The following is a 22,571-nucleotide window of genomic DNA, read 5'->3' on the forward strand; positions in this document are numbered from 1 at the left end:
GCGCTTCCCTTCTCTTGGTACCCATTCTGTACCTTTAATGGTCCTCCGGTTATCTGTCCTACGCATTACATGGCCTGCCCAATTTGATTTTTTTCTCTTAAAGTCAACCAGAAGATCGGCTTGCCCGTTTGCTCTCTGATCCGCAACCCACTCTTCCTGCCTCTTAACGTTACGCCCAACGTTTTTCGTTGCACCGCTCTTTGCGCGATCCTTAGCTCGTTCGCGACCTTCTTTGTCAACCTCTGAGTTTGTGCTCCATATTTTAGTACCTCTAGAATGGAGTGATTGTACTCCCTTCTTTTCAGTGATAGCGGTAAGCTCCCGGTGAGCGTCTGGCAATGCGTGCCCCGTATGCACTCCAACAAATTCTTATTCTTAACTCCTGTTCTCGTGGTCAGGATCCCCTGTGAGCAATTGAACTAGATAAACATACTCCTTCACAGACTCTAGAGGCTGACTGGCGATCCTGAACTCTTGTTTCTTTGCAGCGCTATTGAGCATTATCTTTGTCTTCCGCATATTGATCTTCAAGCCCACTGTGACACTCTCTTTTGAGGTCCTCAATCATTTGTTGTAATTCGTCCCCAGTGTTGCTAAACAAGGCAATGTGATCCGTAAACCGAAGGTTGCTCAGGTATGCGCCATTGATCCTCACTTCTAAGGCTTCCCAGTTTAATAGTTTCAATACTTGTTCTAAACATACAGTGAATAGCACTGGAGAAATTGTCTCCTTGTCTTACCCTTTCTTTATAGGTAACTTTATACTTGTGCAGAACCAAGGTAGCTTTGGAATCTTTTTAGCTATCTCCCAAGATATTCACGTATTCCTGCCGTACTCCTTGATCACGTAATGTCTCATTCACTGCTAGTATTTTTACTGAATCAGATGCCTTTTCATAATGCATGAAAGCTATATTGAGAGGTTGATTGTACTCTGCAGATTTCTCGATCACCTAATTGATGACATGGATGTGATCCATCGTAGAGTATCCTTTCCTCAAGTCAGCCTGTTCTCTTGGTTAATTGAAGTCAAGTGTTGCCTTTATTCTATTTGAAATTATCTTTGCGAATACTTTATACAATACTGAAAGTAAGCTTAGGGACCTATAAACTAGTTTTCAGTTCTTTAACGTCTCACTTTTCGTGGAATAGTATATTGTTGGCATTCTTCCAGTTCTCTGGAAGCCTTGAAGTCATTAGAAATCTCGTATAACGGGCTGTACGCTTTTCAAGCATAATATCTCCTCCATCTGTGATTACTTCGAGTCTTATTCTAGCTTCTCCAGCCTGTTTCCCCCCTATCATGTCTTGCAAGGCCCTCCTAACTTATTCGCTAGGTACAGAAGGAGCCTCTGTATCCTGTTCCTTGCTACTTCGAATGGAGGTAGCGTGGCTGCTCTGGGTACTGCAAAGGTCAGTATAGAATTGTTCCGCTGCTTTTACTGCATCTTCAAAATTGCATATAACCTTACCCTGCTGGGTGTGGAGCAGAGGTAGAGCAGGCTTTTAATCTCAAGGTCGTTAGCTTGATTCCTCTTTCAGTACACTACATCTCCAAGCTTGGAGTGGGGCCCGACACCAGCAAAAAATGCGGAGAGCCAGTGAGGCTATGCTTTTCAAGATGCAACCAAATTAGGGAGGCCCACAAATCTATTACAAAAAGACACTCCCTCGCCAGAACAAGAATTGGCCTCCTTGGTGCAGTATTCGGCCACTACCTCCCTCATGACTCCTATAATTAACTGGGAGCTCACAGCTTCAGCTAAAATGAAGCTCGTGAGCGTTGTCTGCACTGTCACCAAGCGAATGTGGCAGGTGGTGGCAATGTTTAAGCAGGCAGCAATATCCTGACATGGTTGGCGAAGAATCATTCCGCCTGAGCATCGCTGATCTACTCCGTGTCGCGAAGAAAGGCGATCAACAGTCGTAAACTTTCATTCTGATTGCTGCGGATCTTTCTGGGAACCCTGCGCTTTCAAAGCTGGCGTATCGAAGGTCTTTCGCAGAAATGCAGGTTATGAAGCAACGGCTTTCTTTCGACGTCAAGTTGTGGGCATCAGCAGATGGAGTGTTCTACATCACCGATTTCAGCGTATAAGACAAAAAGCTGGGGAAGCAGATAGCGAAGTTTTGAATAATCAAGGCTGCGCACGCAGCCCCAGTAGCCGATGGCATGCCCGATGGCATGTTTACCGAGGTGCATACTAATCAACGGTGATGGTTCTAATCACAGCGAGGTAGGTAATGTACATCGGTATACAAGAGGCACGCAGAATCTTCCGCGAAGAAGAATTAAAAACAAACATATTTTTTTATTTCTCGTAAGAAAATAATGCAGCTGTCGTTGCTACGGGATCCATCACTTCGAGCTGTTCGCTGGTGTCATGTGCCACAAATATGTGGTCGCGGCGGCCCGTCCTTCGAGGAAACGCGGGCGCTCGTTAGTTCTGCTGTCAAGCAAAGTGAGCTTTGCAATGTCTCCTGCGACAGAGAGAGAAGAGAGCATTGATCAGTTGTCGTCTAAACATGTCGCGGCAATAAATTATCGTTTGTATGTTGCTCCGTACCCTAACGTCGTCAACGACCCCTTGTTTCCTCTGAACCTCATTTCTGGACTCACTCAGCTACTATGTAGCCATGTAGGTCGCATTTCTTTCTCTTGAAGTATGGTTTGATAATGAAACCAAGCGTCATATAAAGAGCATATGAGCTGAAGTTATGTTATCATCGTCAGTGATTGAATAATTATTGTCGCTTGAATAAGGAACAAGAAACATTCCTTGTTCCGCAACTGTTAACAATTTCAAGCCTCAATCATCCTGTGCACTTCTGCTTTGTTGGAAGGCATGCTATAGTCGTTCATGCGAAGGTTATATCTGGTGAGATTTTTTTGTGGCACTTGCCGTCTTTGACCCACGGCGCGGCGATGGCTTGCCTCAGAAACGAGGACGCTTACGCCAAAAGAAGGCAGTCAAAATGTGAAAGCTTCTTGAACATCAGTACTCACTCCTGCTCTTGATTTGCTAGACATCGACGCAAAGAAGGAAACTTCAAGCAGACACAGGTAGTCATAAATAACCAATCACCAGACCTCTCGTTCATTCATCTGATGGACAGTACTTGTCTCTTGATTTTATGTCGTGAAGCCACCTCAGCCTCTCAAAAGGTTTTACGTTTCTTAATCCGCAACTTCGAATATGTTCTAACGTAGACAACATTTCTGTGAGAATACGACTACTTGCACAGAACATTTGACATGCTTATGATCTTCGTAGACGCTGTGCCTGCCAAATTTTTATTCTACGCGAATCTTACACCATGGTAAAATCAGCCAAACAAAATTGCCTCCTCTAGTATAACGTTCCCAAACGATTCGCGCTGGACGTTGTTTATGCTTGCGTCAAAGGCAGACAAGTTTCTTCTGGGAAAGTCACATGGGTTTATTTTAAAGCTTCGTGCAGTTGCAGGCGTGTACCAGTTTTTGCTCTGATCTCAAAGAGAAACTATTTTTGCACAAACGAAGAAAAATATTGTAATTAGATTGGACGCTACAGCCTTCATTTCGGGCAAACATGAACTTCCGTGCAATGAAGTTTTTTTTTTCAGATATGTGGATAAATTATCTGATAGCGAGCGCTCTCGCACTTCATGTAAGGTGCGCTCTGTATATTGCCGCCTAAGTACGCGAATGACGAGAACGTAGAACAACTTTCAGAGTGCCACAAATACTCTGTGCCGTGAAGTTGCTTGTGCCCAAATTATTGAAGCTTGATCGTTTACTAGCTGGTATACGGAATATGTTTCTATCATGGCCTTCAGCTATTCACCACCTCTTGATGCCACCGTCTGGTTGTTTGAATTTAAATAAAGAAGGAAAGTCAAACTCGTTTTTTTTTCGCCTCTATGACGATTCCAGAGGTCGCCTGATCTTACTAGTCAGAGCGTTCAGTTGACATCTCTCTTTCTGTTTGGCCGATCATCTATATTATATGGTTGTTGCCTTGTCACGTAGGTATCGCGGAACCACAGTCATTCTATGGCAGAGCACTCTCATAATTGCCCTCCAAAGAAAACTCCAGGCCGGCACAGGTGTTTCGATTAGAGACACGCAAAACTGCAAAGAATCAGTCTACCACTTTCGCTGTGCTCAACTAAAAAAATGCTGTCCTGGAATGAAATTTTTTCGATGGCCAGAAAATTAGCGATTGATTTAGTCCCAACGACCTCAATACTTTAAAAATATGCAAACATATTATTTTTGAGACGAATGGACGTTTTTTAGAGTTTTAAATGCGTAAGCATTTCTATGCCTGCCCAAGAAGGAAACCAGTCCGTCCGTCTGTCACGTATTACTAATCGCCATAATTAAATTAATGTATAACCAAAAATAAGTTCGAAAGTGAACACTTCGGCTGGGGTGAGTTTCTAACGATTCCACGCTCAGAAGCCGAGTGTCTTACACACTGGGCTAAACAACCACCTTTTTTTTCTTACATGAGCGCACAATTTTGAGCAATACAAGGAAAACAAAGTGCCACAGAAATTTATGATCACTTAAAACACATTCAGAAGTCAGGCAAGCACGTGGAAGCGTCCAATAAAGGCATCCAGCCCGCGCTGTTTCTTGTGCAGCGTGCACACTTCGAACATAAGCAACAGATTCCCGAAAAAGCAACCGAAGGCTGCGCGATGGCTCAGTGTGCCTGTCGCACATTCTAGGGCGCCAAAGGCTATGTATGTCAAGTAACATGAACTTGTCATATGGTGGGTCACAGGGATCTTTCAAAGGTAGGAAACGAATTGTGTGTTGTGTGATACCTAAGTCGTTTTTAAGTATTCTTTGGAGAACATTCCAGATGAACGCGGCATCCCTACAGTCTACCAAACAGTGATCAATCGCTTCAGCATGTGGACAAAAGCGGCTGTTGGTCGACTACGGCACGAAACAGCCCCTTTTGTTCAACCAGGTTTTGGCAACTTTTCCTTTCAGAACCAGGGCTACCCCCCCCCCCCCTGCTTGCACAAGGTGAGTATATCTGAACCATATGCATGTAGATGTGTTTTACCGCAGCAACAAAGCAAATGTAAAAAAAAAGTTTTATGAAGGCTTTGTTGAAAGACAGAAGTAGTTCTGTGGGGAAGGAAGAAAGGCTAGCACTGTCTTCTGCAACCCATGCGGGAGCGCGGCTCAGCGCCAACAGGGTAGGGAGGTGGGATTAAAAGAGAGAGAGGGTAGGAGTGAGAAAGGTAGAGGGTCGTCGCAACAGCATCAGAGGGCCGTGGGTTCGACCGAAGGAGCAGGCTGGAGGTAGACCGTATAGGAGGTGGTGGGATGGCCGTTAGGCTATCCGTCTTTGTAGAAATTTCCTATAGTCTCGCCGAGAGCCCTGACGAGTCGAGGTACTCGACGACACTTAGGAAGGCTGGTAGCTGATGACGAAAGGGGAAGAGGATATCTTCCTGTCGTGAAAATGGGAGCCCCAGGCGGTGGAACTCCTGCAGAAGTCGGCCGCGGTGCTGCAGGTGAGCAGGGCAAGCCAGCAGGAGGTGCTCCAGAGTCTCTGGTTCACCACAGGAGGCACAGGCTGGCGAAGTGGCTTTCCCAAGGCGGTGCCGGCGGGCTGCCGTCCAGTAGCAGCCCACTCACAGTCGGAGCAGCAACAAGGCATCCCTTCGTGGGAGGCCGTGCTGTGGAATAGGCTGTGGAGGCCGGCGCAGGGATACCCGTTTGTCCAGGTGGCAGGCGATGATGTGCCGGTGCAGTGTGTGTCTCGAGAACTCTGCGGCCGTTACAGCAGAGCTGAGGAGGAAGCTTGAGTGGTGGGCACTTTTTGCAAGAGTGTCCGCCTCTTCATTTCCCGGGATCCCCACGTGTGCCGGTAGCCAATGCAGGGATAGCGAGCATCCTGCGTCCTGAAGGGCCGTTAGTCTTGAATAGAGCAGCGCAACCCCAAGGCTAACACTGTCAGGGTTCTGCAGAGAAAGCAGCGCCGCCTTGGAGTCGCAGAAGATGGCGGCCGGTGTCGCTGGTAGCTCCTCCGCCAGTAGGTGCACAGCAAGGTGGAGTCCTGCTAGCTCTGCTGCGGTAGAGCTTGCATGTCCCGGGAGACGGCACAGCTTGTTCTTTTGTAGGGCCGGTGCAACGCAGGCTGCTGTGGATGAGCCCGTCTCCGGTATCACGGATCCATCGACGAAGATGTGAAGGTGGTCCCCAAGACTCTCTTGGAGGAGAGAGGCTACCATCTGCTGTAGGACACACGTTGGGGAACGGTTCTTCGAGACACCTGGCAGCTCCGTCGAGATTGGGATTGGTGGTCGATGTGGTGGGCGAGACTGTACAGCGTTTGCAGGCGTGTCCCCATGACTTCTTTATAGAGGCCACACAGCCGTCCCATGTGTGATGCTGGCCGGGAGCGTAAGCGGGTCAGGAGTGCTAGACCATCTGCGGCATGGTGTAGGCGATCAATGTGTCGTAGGACCTGTTGCAGGAAGAGTAATGACAGGGGCCAGGCACCTGCCTCAGCCAAAGTGGCGGCCACTTGTGAGGTTCGGGGAACGCCAAGACATAGCCGTATTGCTGACCGGTGCTGCAGCTCCAGTTTCCGCAAGCGGGGTGGGGGCAGTGCCACAAGAGGGAGGGCATATAGTAGCCTTCAAGTGGCTGCAGCTTCAAAGAGCTGCAGGGCCCACCTTGTGGTACAGCCCTGTCTACGGGCAAGGAGCTGTGAGATCGCCTTGGGGACCCGAAGCGTCTGGGCGCACAGGGCATTAGTAGACGGCAGCCAGGTCATCCGATGGGCAATGCACAGCCCCAGGTAGCTGACTGCCCTGCTCCATCGCATCTGGACACCCTCCAAGCGCAGCGGGGCAGCTGCGCGGTGGGCTACTGCTCTGGGATGCAGCAGCAAGGCCTCGGTCTTCCTGGCCGAGATGGTAAGGCCGATGTTGCATAAGTAGGCAGCCGCAGTGTCCAGGGCTCTCATTAGGGCCGCACGTGCCTTGCGCATGTGTTGCGGTGGTCCCCGCACCCATAGGGCGATGTCGTCCGCGTAGATTGAGGACTGCACGGGGAAGTGAGGGTCGATCGGCAGGGCAGCAGACAACCGTGCCATGGCCAGGTTGAAAAGGAAGGAGCTCACCACTGACCCCTGTGGCACGCCTGCAGCGCCTGGACGGGGGGTGCTCTTCGATTGACCCACACGTACCCTGAGGGTGCGATTGTCCAGCAGCGACGAGAGGAACTCCCGCAGCTTGCCACAGATTCCGAGGAGGTCCAGGCCCTGCTGGATAACTGCGTGAAGGAGGCTGTCGAAGGCGCTCTGTACGTCGATCAGCAAGAGCATCACGAGGTCCCCGCCGGCCTTGGCGTCCTCCAGTGTGGACACCACGTCAGCGATAGAGTCCGCAGTGCACCGCTGCCGCCGGAAGCACGCCTGTTGGTCTGCCAGGAAGCCGGGAGCACGGGCCACCCAGTCCAGTCGTGCCAGGGCCAGGGCTTCCATCACCTTGCAGGCAGCGGAGGTGAGAGAGACCGGTCGATAGGATGACACTTCCCTAGCCGGTTTTCCGACCTTGAGGATGGGTGGCACAATGGCTGTGCGCCATGCCCTTGGCAACTGCCCTGACTGCCAGATCTCATTGATGCACTCAAGCAGGCGCTGTTGCTCGCTGTCGGCCAGGTTGCGGAGAATCTGTGGCGTTACACCGTCTGCTCCTGGTGAGCTGCGGCGTTTCCCTCACCTCAGAGCCGCCTGGAGCTCGTGCAGGGCAAGTGGCTCTTGGCAGAGGGCAACGACCTGGCTGGACGTCCAAGCAGGGTGGAGGCTGTGTAGACAGGTGGGCAGCTGGGCAGGGGGGTGTCCTACCTGCAGGATGGCTGCACTCTGTGGCACGGGAGGGGCGAACCGGTCCGCCAGAAGTTTCGCGAGGGCCTCTTCACTGATTCCTAGCGAGATGGCCACAGCGAGGACGGGTTGATGGCTCCTTCTCTTGCCGGTGAGTGACTTGAGTAGTAGCCAGGCTTGGGGACCCCTTGAACGGTCCTTGATGCTGGGGCACAGGCTCACCCAGCTCTGGTTCCTCCTGCGCCGGGCCTGTCTTCTACAGCAGGCGTCCACTCGTCACTATTCAGTCCAGTGCTCTGCCTTCCCTGTCCAAATTGATCTGCGCTCGGTGCAGCGCCTGTAGACACGGAGATTGAGTAGGCGGAGATCCGGGGCAGGGGTGTCCGCTGGGGCAGAGCACTGAACGGTAGCCGCCTGGGCGCACTCCGCGATGGCGTCAAAAAAGTCACAGCTATCGGCCGCCTCACTACAGTGCTTTCTAAACAGAGACCAGTCTACCACCACGTGCAGTGTCGCATTGTAGAAAACAGGAAAATTCCAATTTTACCAAAATTTACTGCCAAACCAGCCACACGCCCGATGCGTTTTGGTGGTCACGGGATGTGGCTTTCTTTGGGGTGTTCCTTCAACGACCGAAAATGTAACCGATCTCTTGGCTTATGCGCTTGCCGTCGCACAATACAGATGCATAAGCAGTCAATGAGTGGGTAAAAAGTGATGAGTGGTTATGTGGGTCTGATCAGGGTTTATAATGGTCCGACGGGAATGGATAAGGTGCTAAAGAGCGATTAGGGCTTATAAAATTGGAAGTAATCCTGATAATGTTAATAAGCACCAATAAGGGTCGGATCAAATCCGATAAGATTGATAAGGACCGATAAGGGTTGATAAGGCTCGGATCGAGTCCGATAAGTTTTATAACAACCCATAAGGGCTGACAATGGTCGTATCTAGACTGATAAGGTTTATAAGGACCAATAAGGATAAGGTCGAGTCAAGTTCCATAAACATTGATAACGACACCAGGCTGTGTGGAGATGAGTAAGTGGCACAATCCTTGCGCATACTTGGACAACTCCCAGATGAGTTTATGCGTGAATTTTCTTCCCCATAAAGAAGCCACGAAGGCGTTTACAGGAATGCTGCGCATTTCTGAAATGTATGCTCCAGGTTATTATTCAGCAGCTACATACGAGAGCAGAGATTAACGGGACTTTCCGGCAGCACATCATTAGCGCTGGAACAACTGAGTTAGCATGTATGCAATAAGCACTGACGAAATAATTACTTAAACACACTAACGAATTTTCAGCGATATCTAGGGGACATGTTAGAATCCCGAAATTCAAGTTTCCCACCACGCAAAGCAGAATTGGTCTGTCAAAATTCTGTTGCTAAAGCCTGATTCACAATATGCACAGACAAACAGCGTGGAGAAACACACTGGTGGTACGGTTGACATTTAAAAGCACCCAACAGTGAAGTGTGGCGTCCAGAGATAGTCCGAGCTTTCCATCTTCTTTAGCTCGAACAGAGCTCGCACACACAATGGTTCTTCAAGTGGGTTCTTATTTCCAGGTGGCCTGTTACGAATGTGAAGAAGCCATTTTTTGATGTGCCCCGTTCACATGCTGAATCTAGCAACTCATTGTGCGTTTTTTTAGTAACTGTACTCAAAGAGGGTTCGGTGCCTATGTGTGGCGCCAGCTGCTCCTCTTCCCTGATATGGCAGTTTTCCTCATTATGTCCATTAAAAAAAAAATCTGGGACCGAAGCACTGAAATATTTGGGCACACAAAGTTCGCGTACAACAATATAAAGGTTCAAACAACATAAATGTTCATTAAACATTAATTTTCACAGTGCAGCTGTTATTGAGAAGTTGCAAATGAGATCACTCTTGTGTGCCGCATTCCTAGCCCAACGCTCACTTACCACAAACAAAACCACAGAAACTCGAAAATTCAGTGACAGACACTTCAACAGGAATACATGCTGCGTCGCTTCAAGTTCCTTGTCGCAAAACCCGATGTTAATTGCCCGTATACAAACATTACAATTTAACAGCGTGCGATAACAATTTTGATCGTGCCTGCTGGATTTTCGCGTCAACTCGAGGTGTTCGAAACGTTGTTCACGGGTGCTTTTCGTCGTCTGATGCCACACGACAGTCCAGATATATTTGGCGTTAATTTTTACAAAAGCTTGTCAGCAAGAATATCCTTAACAACTTCCATGCAGTTTTTGCATGCGTCAGACTTTACATATTCCGGATTTCATATATCCTGGGTGTGACAATGTATTTATTACACGATCGCTTCCCAGTCAATTTTAAGAAACACTGAAGCCACTGAGCAGCATGATGTCCAGGGGCTCTCACGGACATATTGCATCCTTACCGTATAGTTTACGTATGGTTGCCTCATCCAGGCTTCGCGGCGAACCTGAAAAATAGATGGCATATATAATGGACTTTCCTCCTCTTAGATTAAAGTTCGAAAAAAGTTGTAGAGGATCCCTAAGCACATTCCTATGAGATGAGAATACGAAAGCGTTTCTTTTGGCCAGTTTGCTGTTACGAAGGGGTGCTGCAAAATGGTGTTGCCGGCTAGTGTGACAGTGTGAAAAGCCGAATTGTATTTATGTGCATTATTTGGTGCAATCAAAGTGGCGTCGACACCACTTTTCGTATCTTCCTATATTTCGTAGAGGCTGTATGCATCACAGGTCTCGGGTACACCGAAGCAGTGCGGCCACCACGGTGGTGCTATTTCCACCGGTGGTATCATAAGGAAGCAGCCAACTAAGACACGAAGGGCAGCATAGGGGAAAATATTCGTACTCATTAAATGAATTAAAACATTGGTAAATAGATGGGAATGAAAATGGATGAAAAAATGACACCCATTCTACTCTGTGAAGATGCAATGGCAGCGAAAGCTGACGCCAGTCAAAGCTCTCAAACTAAAAGCAAAGTGCTTTCTATGCCATTCCATCTACACGGAGTGCAATGGTTGTCATTTTTTGCGTTGCGAGTCTGGCGTCGTTGCCCGTTCGAAGGAGCCCGGGCTCGTGATTGTCGTTTTCGTTCAGCATCGGGGGAACGTTCTTTGTCGGTGGTCGTTTCGCGCCGGCGCCGTTTACATTCTCGTTGCTGTTCCCTCCGGCGCTCCTCGTACGCATGTTGTTCTTCCGGTGTAGGAACTATACGTGTCCGCCCCATCGATAACCCAGCTGTTTAATGACTCACACCCCCTTAGGTAATGCCTCACAGCCCCGTAGACGCAGCCTCCCAGTTACGACTACCGAAGAGAAGTGAATTCTACGCTGGAATGATGAGCGGCCACGGAGCCAGCTGAGGAAGAAGACGACGACAACGAACGCGCGAACAGTGGCACTAGCGCGTTTGCGCAGTTGGCGCCGATAATCTTTAAGTCCTCTTTGAAATTTTTGTACGAAACATTTCTTTTTCAAGATCATCTGTTCTTAATCGTATGCCTGTGACCTCTTTGGGTCCCACGTGTGAGAAGAATAAACCAAGGGCGCGTTACAGGTTCCCGAGCCCGCAGGAGTACGTGGAATTGAGATTAGATCCTTTCTGTACTATCATCGGGATCGGCCCACTTAATGATTTTTTCTGTTCCGAAAAAAACTACGGAAGGTTAGTCATATACAGCGAAAGCTGTATATGACTAACCTGCCGTAGTTCTCGTAGCAGGTTGGAAACGAACTCATGTCTTCGCATTACGCGTGCGATGCTCATAATAATTCGGATACCGTGGTACCGTTTCCCATCCAATTCATGGGGCATTTATGTTTTTCTACTAGAACTAACCCTGGAAGTGTTAGCCAGCACCACCACTCACAGACCTTGGCAACGGATGTGGAACATCCTTTCTGCTGCAGGCGTCAAGTGTACTTCAACTTTTTGGGTGAAGGTTACTAGTCAATAAACACACACATGCTACCTGAAGGCATCAATGCTGCCGGATTCGAGACCCTTGCTACATAATGAACGAGAAGGAAGGAAACCGAGGAGCCCAATGTTTGATAATCATATCATAAGAAGCCAACAAACAAAGGAGTGTGAGTGCTGGCGCTGGCTAACACTCCCATGGTTAATTCTAGTAGATAAACATAGACACCCCATAAATTGCATGCGAAAACGGCGCCGCGGTAATTGAATTGGTAAGAGCATCGCCCCAGTAATGCGACGGCATAGGCTCGTATCCCACCTGCTGTCAGTTGTTTTTCATCCACTTTCATTTCCATAATTCAACATTTGTTTAAATCAATTATTAAGTGCATGTACTTTCCCCTATGCTGTGGTGTCTTTGTTGGCTTCTTATGATATGACTAATGAAAATTTGGTCCCTCGGTTTCCTTTATTCTCTTCCATGGGTGATGTCATTTAACTGCCTTCGGTGTCGTCATCCTCTTCCCATTCCGGTGACGGCGTACTTGCGTCGGGGTACAGAGGTACTATCGTGGCCTTCTGATGCGTGTATCAGGTGGAGACGTACAGTCAACAGCAAAAATTTACGGGATGCGATTTCCCCTTCAGATGTCAATTCCTGTACTGTTAAGGCATGACACTTCGTATTTAATGAACCACTGTGTAGGTGGCAAAGGCTACTACTACACGCTGGAACATTTATTTCGGGGCTGTGTGACCACGCTTCGCGAGAATTCATCTTCTTGGCTGATCCTGCGTCCCGTAAACTTTTGCGGTTGACTGTACATCACACCCTGCACCATGTATGGTAAGAGCCAGGCCTGCAGGTGGTTGCTGCGGCTCAGTGGAGCGCGTGCGCCGATTATTGCTGTGGCAGGTGTTGGTGCCGGCGTCACTTCCGGTGGGAGAGGTCACGTCCTTTCCAGACACGGCTTTTTCGGACGCCTTTTGCGCACGCCAGATGGGTGCGCGCTTTCGCCAATATAGCCAATAAACGCTTTAGCGTTAAAAACGTATTCAATTTAAATCCGTTTCAAGAGCTAAAATATCATCACGACGAGCTGTGAATCGCGGTACATTTTGAATAGAAATGAATTTTGCCAAATTGGTTCGAGCACGTGCACCTCTTTAAGTTCTACCTGTACTCATCAAACTACGAAGCTGACGAAATAATGGTAACTGGAGCGATCCATGAAAGTCTATAAGAAATTAGACAAGCCGTATCTCTGTCTTTACAATACAAATAAACACGCGTTATGTAAAAATTTGCACCAAATGAAAACGTAGAACGTCAAAAGGCAATAAATAACGAAGACTATCTTCGAACTCCTCAAAGTAACTGCCTCAATCGTTTGACAATCGGTACACTGTTTCGGTAGGCGCAAGAACGTCGAGTCCTTTAGCAGAGCTATAACAACGACGCACGCAATATATTTCGCAATTAGCACCATTTTATTCACACTAACTTCGTCACACAGAAGAGACTGGCATCGCGTCTCGGAAATGTCTCTCAATTTTCATGTAAGAAAATAATATGTCTACTCAAAAGTTTTTCTGTTTTCAGTTCATGTTCTCTTTAAATTATTTCTACCTTTTTTTCAGACAACGACCACATAAATGCTCCAAGAGCGCAGCCGTCGAGGTTATGGCATGATTGGCTGTTGCAATAGCAGAAGGCTACAGTCTCGCAGATATGAGGCGCATAGTCTTGTGTGCACTCAAAACTTTGTCGCATTGTTAGGAGCTGGTACAGCCTTTAATCAAGCTGTGTTTGCATATAACCTTGTGATGTGCTCGATACCACGAGAATGTCATGACGTCAACGTAGACGGCTATACAGAAGCGTTTCCCGCCTTTCCATGCGAAGTCGCATTTTCCAACTACTATAAGGGAGCCGTTGCCCTGAGGGTGTGACGCGGACAGCTCCTGTTAACTTTAGCTCATTAATTTCTGTGAAGCAGTTATATTGCAACGAACAACCTTTGTTATTCTCTCAGAAAGTAAGATATTGGATACAATTATCTTTATCATGTCTTGCAAAGTAGTCCTCAGCTCGCTAGAATAGACAAGATAATCGTTGCAAGCCGATTGAAGTACTAGGGATTGCTGATCTTCAGCGGAGGCTTATAGAGGTGAAAATATAGATATTATTTTTCCAATTGAGACGCGTTGCCCTGCAGAATATTGTGGTAGCTAAACTATGTATATATTCTTCGTGCTAATGGTGTTCAAGTTATGCGCGGGCATTGTTTTATAACATTGTCGATACAACACCCGGCAGTTCTGTATCGACTATCGGCACCTTGGCTACATCAGAAAGAAGGATGCCTACCCTTTGCGGCCAATACACGAAGCACTCGATTCTCTCCATGACGCAGGGTACTTTTCTTGTTTAGATGTGCGGTCTGGCTATTGGCGAATCACCGTTGACGAGCAGGTTCGCGAAACGGCCGCCTTGGTTACACACAATGGGCTGTACCGGTTTAAATTCATGCTGTTTGGGTTGTATAATGCATCAGCAACATTCAAAGGAATAACAAACTGCCTCCTTCGCGGCTTCAAGTGGCCCACTTGCCTATGCTACCATTACGTTGTCGTTTTTTCGCCCACATTTCTGAATCATCTACAAGGACTACTCGCTACTCTGCAGCTATTTCGCAACGCCCGTCTTCTACTTAACTCCTGCAAAAGTTCTTACGGTTACCAACTTTCCAACGCCCGTTCTTCGCAGGATGCCCTCTCGGTGCGTCGTTACGTAGCCTCTTGTGACCTTTGTCAACGCCAGAAGAACGCGCCACTCTTGCCTGACGGCTATATTCTGCCTCTCGATGTTCCACATGAGCCGTCTGATCACGTAGGCCTCGACTTACTTGGCCCGCTTCCCCTGTCTGTCTCAGGAAACAGATGGGCAGCTGTTGCTACAGACTATGCGACGCGTTTCGAGGTCACCCGTGGACTTCCCACCAAAAGCGTGACCGACGTTGCAGACTTCTTACTCCATAACGTCATTCTCCAACACACGGAACCTCGGCAACACTAACCGACTGGGGCAGACAGTTCCTTTGAAGCTGATCGAGGATATTCTACGCTCTTAGTCGATGCAACATAAACTGACCACGGTTTGCCATCTACGCAAGAATGGCTTGACGGAGCGACTGGACAGAACGATTGCCGACGTGCTGGCAATGTATGTGTCCACCGACCAATAGGGCTGGTATACTGCACTGCCTTTTGTGATATTCGCGTATAACAAGCCAAGACATAAGACCGACGATTATTCGAATTTCTTTCTCTTATTCGGTTCAAATTCTGCGTTGCCCACGAACATGTCGGTGCCTTCCTCAGCATGCCCCCCTACTACGGAGTATGCTCGAGAGGCTATTACCCGTGCCGATCATGCCGAGGTTTCCCGCGCTGGATTCAGTGGCTCGCAGATCTAGCAACAATCTCGCTACAATAGCCATCACAGGATCTCCGACTTTACCCCTGGGTCGCTTGTCCTCCTTTTGTCCCCAGAGCGCCTTGTCGGGCTTTCTGAAAAGCTGCTGTTCCCGTACATAACGTGCCAAATTTCTCCATTGTCTTCGTCCCTATCAGATTAATAGCGCACCGACATTTGGCACGTCGTCCACCTGTAGCCCTGTCATGTGCCAGACAATGATTAACATTATGTGCAGTGACTCTTTTTCTTGCCGACATTTTTCTATAACACCAAATGGGCGCTTCCGGTTTCGAAGGGTAATGTTGTGAGTCACCTGTCCTGCGGAGGACGAAGTTGTAAAAAGGACGAGAAAGAAAGTGAGCTGTGCGCCGGACTGCCATCTTTGTTGTCGTAGCGCCAGTCGCTGAAAGTGCCATAATATTGTATATAAACCCTTTTCTCCCCATAACGACATGAAGTTACGGAGAAAAATATAAAGCATAGATGAAGTATTTGTAGACGCGAGAAAATTGTGTGTGGATATCACAATTCCAAAGAAAATTGGTGCAGCACAGCGTCGACAACAAAGCACGTCTGCTCGAGATATGGCTTCTATCATTCCAACTTTTTGCTGACTCTGCAGTTCATCATGTGATCATGTTTTTTTTTCTGCGTTCTTTTTGTCACTATAGACGAAAGCTTGCATGCACCGTACCTGAAGTGCGGAAGAGTTATATGCGCTGATAACATCGTTTGTAATAAGGTAAATAAAAAATAAAAGTACCAAAATTACATCCGCGCCAAACATGGTAGCTTATTGCAGCACACACTGCACCCACTTCACCTCCTCTGACAATAGTAAAGCAAATAAAAAATGCAAAAAAAAACGATAAAAAAGAAAAAAAGCAGAAGCAAAAGCTCAGAGGAAATAGAACGACCCGTTTAAACGCTTCGTTTAACATCGGCATTTTCATGGCGTTGCGCTGCATTGACCCTTCGCCCACTTCGGACCAAGATTGTGCCCTAAAAGTAACGGTGCCAAAGGCACCCAAATGTGCTCGTTAACGCTAAGGCAGAAATATACACATTACTGATTGTCTTGAATCCCTTCGTTGTACTACAATCGACCTGTACGCAATTTCGAGCATCTACTGTGAACGCTGCCTGTCGCGTAGACCTTTCCCACACGCTGCGTCAACTTCTGGAGATTGTGAAAAATTCTCCCGCATGCATCGATCAGGTTTACGGGGAAGCGTTACCCTCAGCAGTTCCCATCTGAATACACTGGAAGAAAGAAATAGCTTTGCTTGGCAACCACTGCACCAAGTTTGACTAAGTTTATTGCATTGGACAGAAATGAAAGTCTACCGAATGGCCGCGAGAAGGTTTTCTGGCGTCTTTTTTATACTGTTGTTGAATGTCGAAAATAAAAAATAAATGCAATCATGAAGCTTAGAACACAACGAAGAAGAAAAAAAGGTATCACAACTTTGTAAACTGTGCTTATTAAGCTATCTAAAGTAAAGAAAGTGATGTGTATACGCTGCTCTTACCCATGTACCACTAACTTGTGAGCAAAGCTTTTTCAATACCTTCGTAAGCATTCTAACAAATGGACGTAACTTTTAAACTGATATATCAAATTTGCTGTCTTCAGGTGCTCAAACAGATTAAGTTTACAGAACTGCGATATGTCTGTGTGGCAGGGTAACAGATTTGTAAACTTCGGATCGGTTCAACGATTACCTAGCGAAAGTATTTCTACGTTTCACGCGTAAGAAACTAACACTAAAAACGCGGGGACCTTGAAAAGAAATAGAAACCACAAATGTTACGTCAGCTTTCTCTTCTTTTCTACGTGCCTGTGCTTTGCCATTTTGTTCCCAAGTGAGGATCCATAACAGCACGCCCAACTTTCAGTCTTGGCTGCAATATATATTTTACCTGTCACGTGTATTTCTACTGGGAAATCAGAGCTGGCCCCAAGCTAAAGCGTCCTCTTAAGGAAGCTATAAAAAACAACGAAAGCCGGTGGTGGCGCTGCTATCTGTACTCACGGTTATACCAGGGGGCGTCGTAAGTGAGTGCCCAGATACCGTAGGAGAAATCATCGGCAAGGAGAGATTTTATTTGGGCAGTATACCTGGAAAGAAGACAAGCAGGTTGTCGACTAAAATTGTTAAATTCTGGGGTTTTACGTGCCAAAACCACTTTTTGATTATGAGGCACGCCGTAGTGGAGGACTCCGGAAATTTTGATCACCTGGGGTTCTTTAACGTGCACCTGAATCTAGGTACACGGGTGTTTTCGCATGTCGCCCCCATCGAAATGCGGCCGCCGTGACCGGGATTCGATCCCGCGACCTCGTGCTCAGCAGCCCAACACCATAGCCACTCAGCAACCACGGCGAGTGTCGACTAAAATTGTCTCTAATCAAATAATGACTCTTAGAATAACGTAAACTTTATTTCATCGTTGCAAGCTCTAAAGATTGAAGTCGGCAAGATGCAGACATAGAAAGGAAAATAAAGGCAGGGACGTTAACTAGATTTCGTCCAGTTCACTGCCCTGCACGTGGAGAGGAGGAAGCGAACGAGTCAGAACGTGGGGCATTCCGCTGCAGTGGCCATGCATGTTTCATAGGAGTGACATTTCAAAGTGATTTCTGTTAAGCAATATCCGCCACGTCAGTCATTCAAAACATTTTTTTTGCATAATCACACAAACACACTTTGTGCCTAATCCGGCATGCACAATTGATCATGAAAACTGTAGAACCTCTACAGCAGCGTTTTTGATACCAGTACAGAAGGAATAAAAGGCGTTCAAACCTCTCACCACCCCACAAATTATGACGTGGCCTTACGCGAGTGTTTCTGCGCCGACGTTTACCTGGGTATAGCCACATCCGCGTCAATGGACAAGTAATTGTTAAGAATTGCTAATTCTTATTTAGGAAAATCCCCTTTTGCTGCACGAATACGATGCTCTGATGTACGAGATTCAAAGTGTCTCATCATCTTGCTCAGCCTATTTTACGTCAACTGTCGGACGAAGGTGTCGCTTAGTAACCTCCAATCGTCTCTGTCATGCGTTATCCTACTTTACAGTATGCCTGAACTTTTTCTGACATCCTGAAGGGGATTTTACACCGTAGAAAAAAGAACGTCATCATACCATCGAATTCCAGTGGGTTACAAGTCATTCTGGAAATGAAAGAAATGAGGCTGCTTTTTGCGATAGCGTGCAGGGCACTTAAAAAAGATGGGGCTTCGCTGAAGACGACATATTTGACAGGGGATAGAAAAGGCTAACATAATTGGCAATTGTAAGTTGCAGTAAAGTCCAATACCAGGGAGGCCACGTCAATGCGGCCGTGCGCTCTGACAAGAAGTACTTCAAAGGAGATTACCTCGGTCGGTCCTCTTGCAGCACACATGTGAAACCAGATCTGTCCCAGACGATATCCATGCGTCCGGCACACTCTCTAGAATAAAGCCATTTTAAATTATTAAATTATTTCTGCGTATATATATATATATATATATATATTCATTCACTTCTTCATCTATCTAGCTATCTAAATATATATATCTATTTTCAGCCCTTTTCGAGCTGTTCAAGAGAGGGAAGTGGAAATGTAGAAGTTTTTACGGCATTGGGAAAGTGTTACCAAACATAACAATCTCCATTAGTGATTTTATCACTTGGGTTCCATGCTCCGTAAAAAAGTTCTCCATGGGTATATTTCTGATGCGACACGCTCTTATCGGAAATTTTCACTGTGGCTATTCATCTTTGAGCATTCGCTATCAATGACACTTAAAGGCATTCTAACTGGAACGGTGAGTTTTGTCTCCAGCTTATTCGGCTGCCCAAACAGTTATGGCATAGGACTCATAGAATGCTGTGCTTTAAAACGAACGATGCTTGGTTCAACCTCAGATCAGAGATCTTTTATGCCACGTTCTGCCCTGCCTGTACAATAGCGTCACGAACGAGCTAATGGGCACGCGAAACGAGTACAATCTACTAATATTCAAACACATCGGTCAATCTTCGACTAAAAGAAGTCGCAGTTTCACACGAAAGGAAAGCATCAATTGCGATAGCGAATTAGCAGACAGCTATACGAAGTAGGGATGATATTTTTATGGGCCGCATACGCTTGTAAACATTCGCTTATTAATTCAATGACCAAGCGCGGTGTCAAGTGCGTACAATCTAACACATATCATTCGACGGCCGCGCACACTCGCTGTCAAAACGCTGGAGTGAGAAAGCGCGGCAGCAACATAAACGAGAACACAGCGCACATGAAGCTGTCAGCACTCTGCTTTCATCGCAGATCGTTTTCAAGACAGAGCCCGCGTGGCCACGCGGGCTGCCTTAGCTAACATTTTATTTGTGTATTTTAGGGCGTATATTCAAATATATTCATATAGGATGTTGTGGCCAAGTATTGCAACAGCGTGGCCAATCCTGCTCTGGTGAGGGAGTGCGTTGCCGGTTCTGGTCACCGGGATCAGGCCGCACTCCAGGCCTGTTCAGGCAATTTTATCAACACGCGTATTTCTTTTTTAATCCTGTGGAAAATCGCCCGGCACCGGGATTTGAACTACGGTCTTTTTGCACGTGACGCGGTTGATATACCTCTACGCCACCGCTGTACCTCCTACACGAATACAAAAATCAAACCCTGGCCCACAGTCCCGAGCAGCTGCGAAGCAACTGATCACGGCGGCGGTCAGGCCTGTAACGCAGCAGAGGGTGCTAAGAATCTCTGAATCTGGACACCCGCCATTAGAATCTGAACCTGGCAACGTTTAACGCTAGAATTTTATCTAGTGAGGCGAGTCTCGCAGTGCTACTGAAGGAATTAGAGGGCAGTAAATGGGATATAATCGGGCTCAGTGAAGTTAGGAGGTCGAAAGAAGCATATACAGTGATGAAAAGCGGGCACATCCTGTGTTACCGGGGCTTAGCGTAGGGACGACAACTAGCAGTAGGAGTCCTGATTAATCAAGATATAGCTGGTAACATATAAGAATTCTATAGCATTAGAAAGAGGGTGGCAGGTTTTGTTGTGAAACTTAATAAGAGGTACAAATTGAAGGTCGTACCGGTCTACGCGCCTACATCCAGTCATGATCACCAGCATGTGGAAAGCTTTATGAGGACGGTTGAATCGGCGATGGGTCAAGTCAAAACAAAATACACCATACTGATGGGCGACTTCAATGCCAGGGTAGGCAAGGACCACGCTGGAGACAAGTCAGTTGGGGAATATGGCATAGGCTCTAGGAATAGCAGGGGAGAGCTATTAGTAGACTTTGCAGAACAGAATACTATGCGGATAATGAATACCTTCTTCCGCAAGCGAGATAGCCGAAAGTGGACGTGGAGGAGCCCGAATGGCGAAACTAGAAATGAAATAGACCTCATACTCTGTGCTAACCCTGGCATCATACAAGATGTAGACGTGCTCGGCAAGGTGCGCTGCAGTGACCACAGGATGGTAAGAACTCGAATTAGCCTAGACTTGAGGAGGGAACGGAAGAAACTGGTACATAAGAAGCCGATCAATGAGTTCGCGGTAAGAGGGAAAATAGAGGAATTCCAGATCAAGCTACAGAACAGGTATTCGGCTTTAACTCAGCAAGAGGACCGTAGTGTTGAAGTAATCAACGACAATCTTATGGGCATCATTAAGGAGTGTGTAATAGAAGTCGGTGGTAAATTCGTTAGACAGGATACCGGTAAGCTATCGCAGGAGACGAAAGATCTGATTAAGAACCGCCAATGTATGAAAGCCTCCAACTCTACAACTAGAATAGAACTGGCAGAACTTTCCAAGTTAATCAACAAGCGTAAGATAGCTGACATAAGGAAGTATAGTATGGATAGAATTGAGCATGCTCTCATAAACGGAGGAAGCCTAAAAGCAGTGAAGAAGAAACTAGGAATAGGCAAGAATCAGATGTATGCGTTAAGAGATAAAACCGGCAATATCATTACTAATATGAATAAGATAGTTCAAGTGGCTGAGGAGTTCCATAGAGATTTATACAGTACCAGTAGAACCCACGACGATAATGCAAGAGAAAATAGTCTAGTGGAATTCGACATCTCGCAAGTAACGCCGGCAGAAGTAAAGAAAGCGTTGGGAGCTATGCTTTTCCATCACTTTACCATCCATCAACATTTTAGAAAAACTGACCACCCTGTATACGCAATGCCTCATGACCTCGAGCGTACGGGAATTTTGGAAGAACGCCAACATAATCTTCATCCATAAGAAAGGGGATGCCAATGACTTGAAAAATTGTTGACCGATCAGCTTACTGTCCGTTGCTTACAAAGTATTTACTAAGGTAATCGCAAATAAAATCAGGAACACCTTAGACTTCTGTCAACCAAAGAACCAGGCAGAATTTCGTAAAGGCTACTCAACAACAGACCAGATTCACATTATCAATCAGGTCATAGAGTAATCTGCGGAATATAACCGACCCTTATATATAGCTTTCATTGATTACGGGAAAGCATTTGATTCAGTCGAAACCTCAACAGTCATGCAGGCGTTACGAAAGCAGGGCGTAGACGAACGGTATGTAAAAATACTGAAAGATATCTATAGCGGCTCCACAGCCACTGTAGTCCTCCATAAAGAAAGCAACAAAATCCCAATAAAGAAAGGCGTCAGGCAGGGAGATACGATCTCTCAAATGCTATTAACTGCGTGTTTACAGGAGGTATTCAGAGATCTGGATTGGGAAGAAGGGGGGATAAGAGTTATGGAAAATACCTTAGTAACTTGCGATTCACTGATGATACTGCCTTGCTTAGTAACTCAGGGGACCAATTGCAAAGCATGCTCACTGACCTGGGCAGGCAAAGCAGAAGGGTGTGCTTAAAAGTAATATTTGACGGTCTCGGAAGAGAATGGCCGTTTACCATAGGTAGCGAGGTACTGGAAGTGGTAAGGTATAAAAACAGGAACAGCGCAACACAGGACGAACGAGTAAACAGGACAGAACGCTGTCCTGGTAGTGGTAAGGTAAGTGGTAAGTGGTAAGTGGTAAGGTAATACATCTACTTAGGGCAGGTAGTGACCGCGGATCCGGATCATGAGACTGAAATAATCAGAAGAATAAGAATGGGCTGGGGTGCGTATGGCAGGCATTCTCAGATCATGACAGCAGATTGCCATTATCCCTCTAGAAAAAAGTGTATAACAGCTGTGTCTTACCAGTACTCACCTACGGGGCAGAAACCTGGAGGTTTACGAAAAGGATTCTACTTAAATTGAGGAAGATGCAACGAGCTATGGAAAGAAGCATGATGGGTG

The 22,571-nt window shown here is 46.9% G+C and overlaps 1 protein-coding gene across 1 annotated transcript in view; it reads right to left on the bottom strand.

Moving 5' to 3' along the window:
• Positions 1 to 2,292: 2,292 nt before the first annotated feature.
• Positions 2,293 to 22,571, bottom strand: part of LOC126534404 (probable thiopurine S-methyltransferase) — a 60,746-nt gene continuing 40,467 nt past the window's right edge. The window contains exons 5-8 of the mRNA XM_050181689.3: positions 18,633 to 18,707; positions 17,278 to 17,363; positions 10,244 to 10,288; positions 2,293 to 2,481 (exon numbers count right to left, since the gene is read on the bottom strand). Of these exons, the coding sequence (XP_050037646.2) occupies positions 2,360 to 2,481; positions 10,244 to 10,288; positions 17,278 to 17,363; positions 18,633 to 18,707 (328 nt within the window). The 3' untranslated portion in view covers positions 2,293 to 2,359. The remainder of the gene's footprint in view (positions 2,482 to 10,243; positions 10,289 to 17,277; positions 17,364 to 18,632; positions 18,708 to 22,571) is intronic.

The sequence above is a fragment of the Dermacentor andersoni genome, chromosome 7, assembly GCF_023375885.2.
Source record: "Dermacentor andersoni chromosome 7, qqDerAnde1_hic_scaffold, whole genome shotgun sequence".
Taxonomy (NCBI): domain Eukaryota; kingdom Metazoa; phylum Arthropoda; class Arachnida; order Ixodida; family Ixodidae; genus Dermacentor; species Dermacentor andersoni.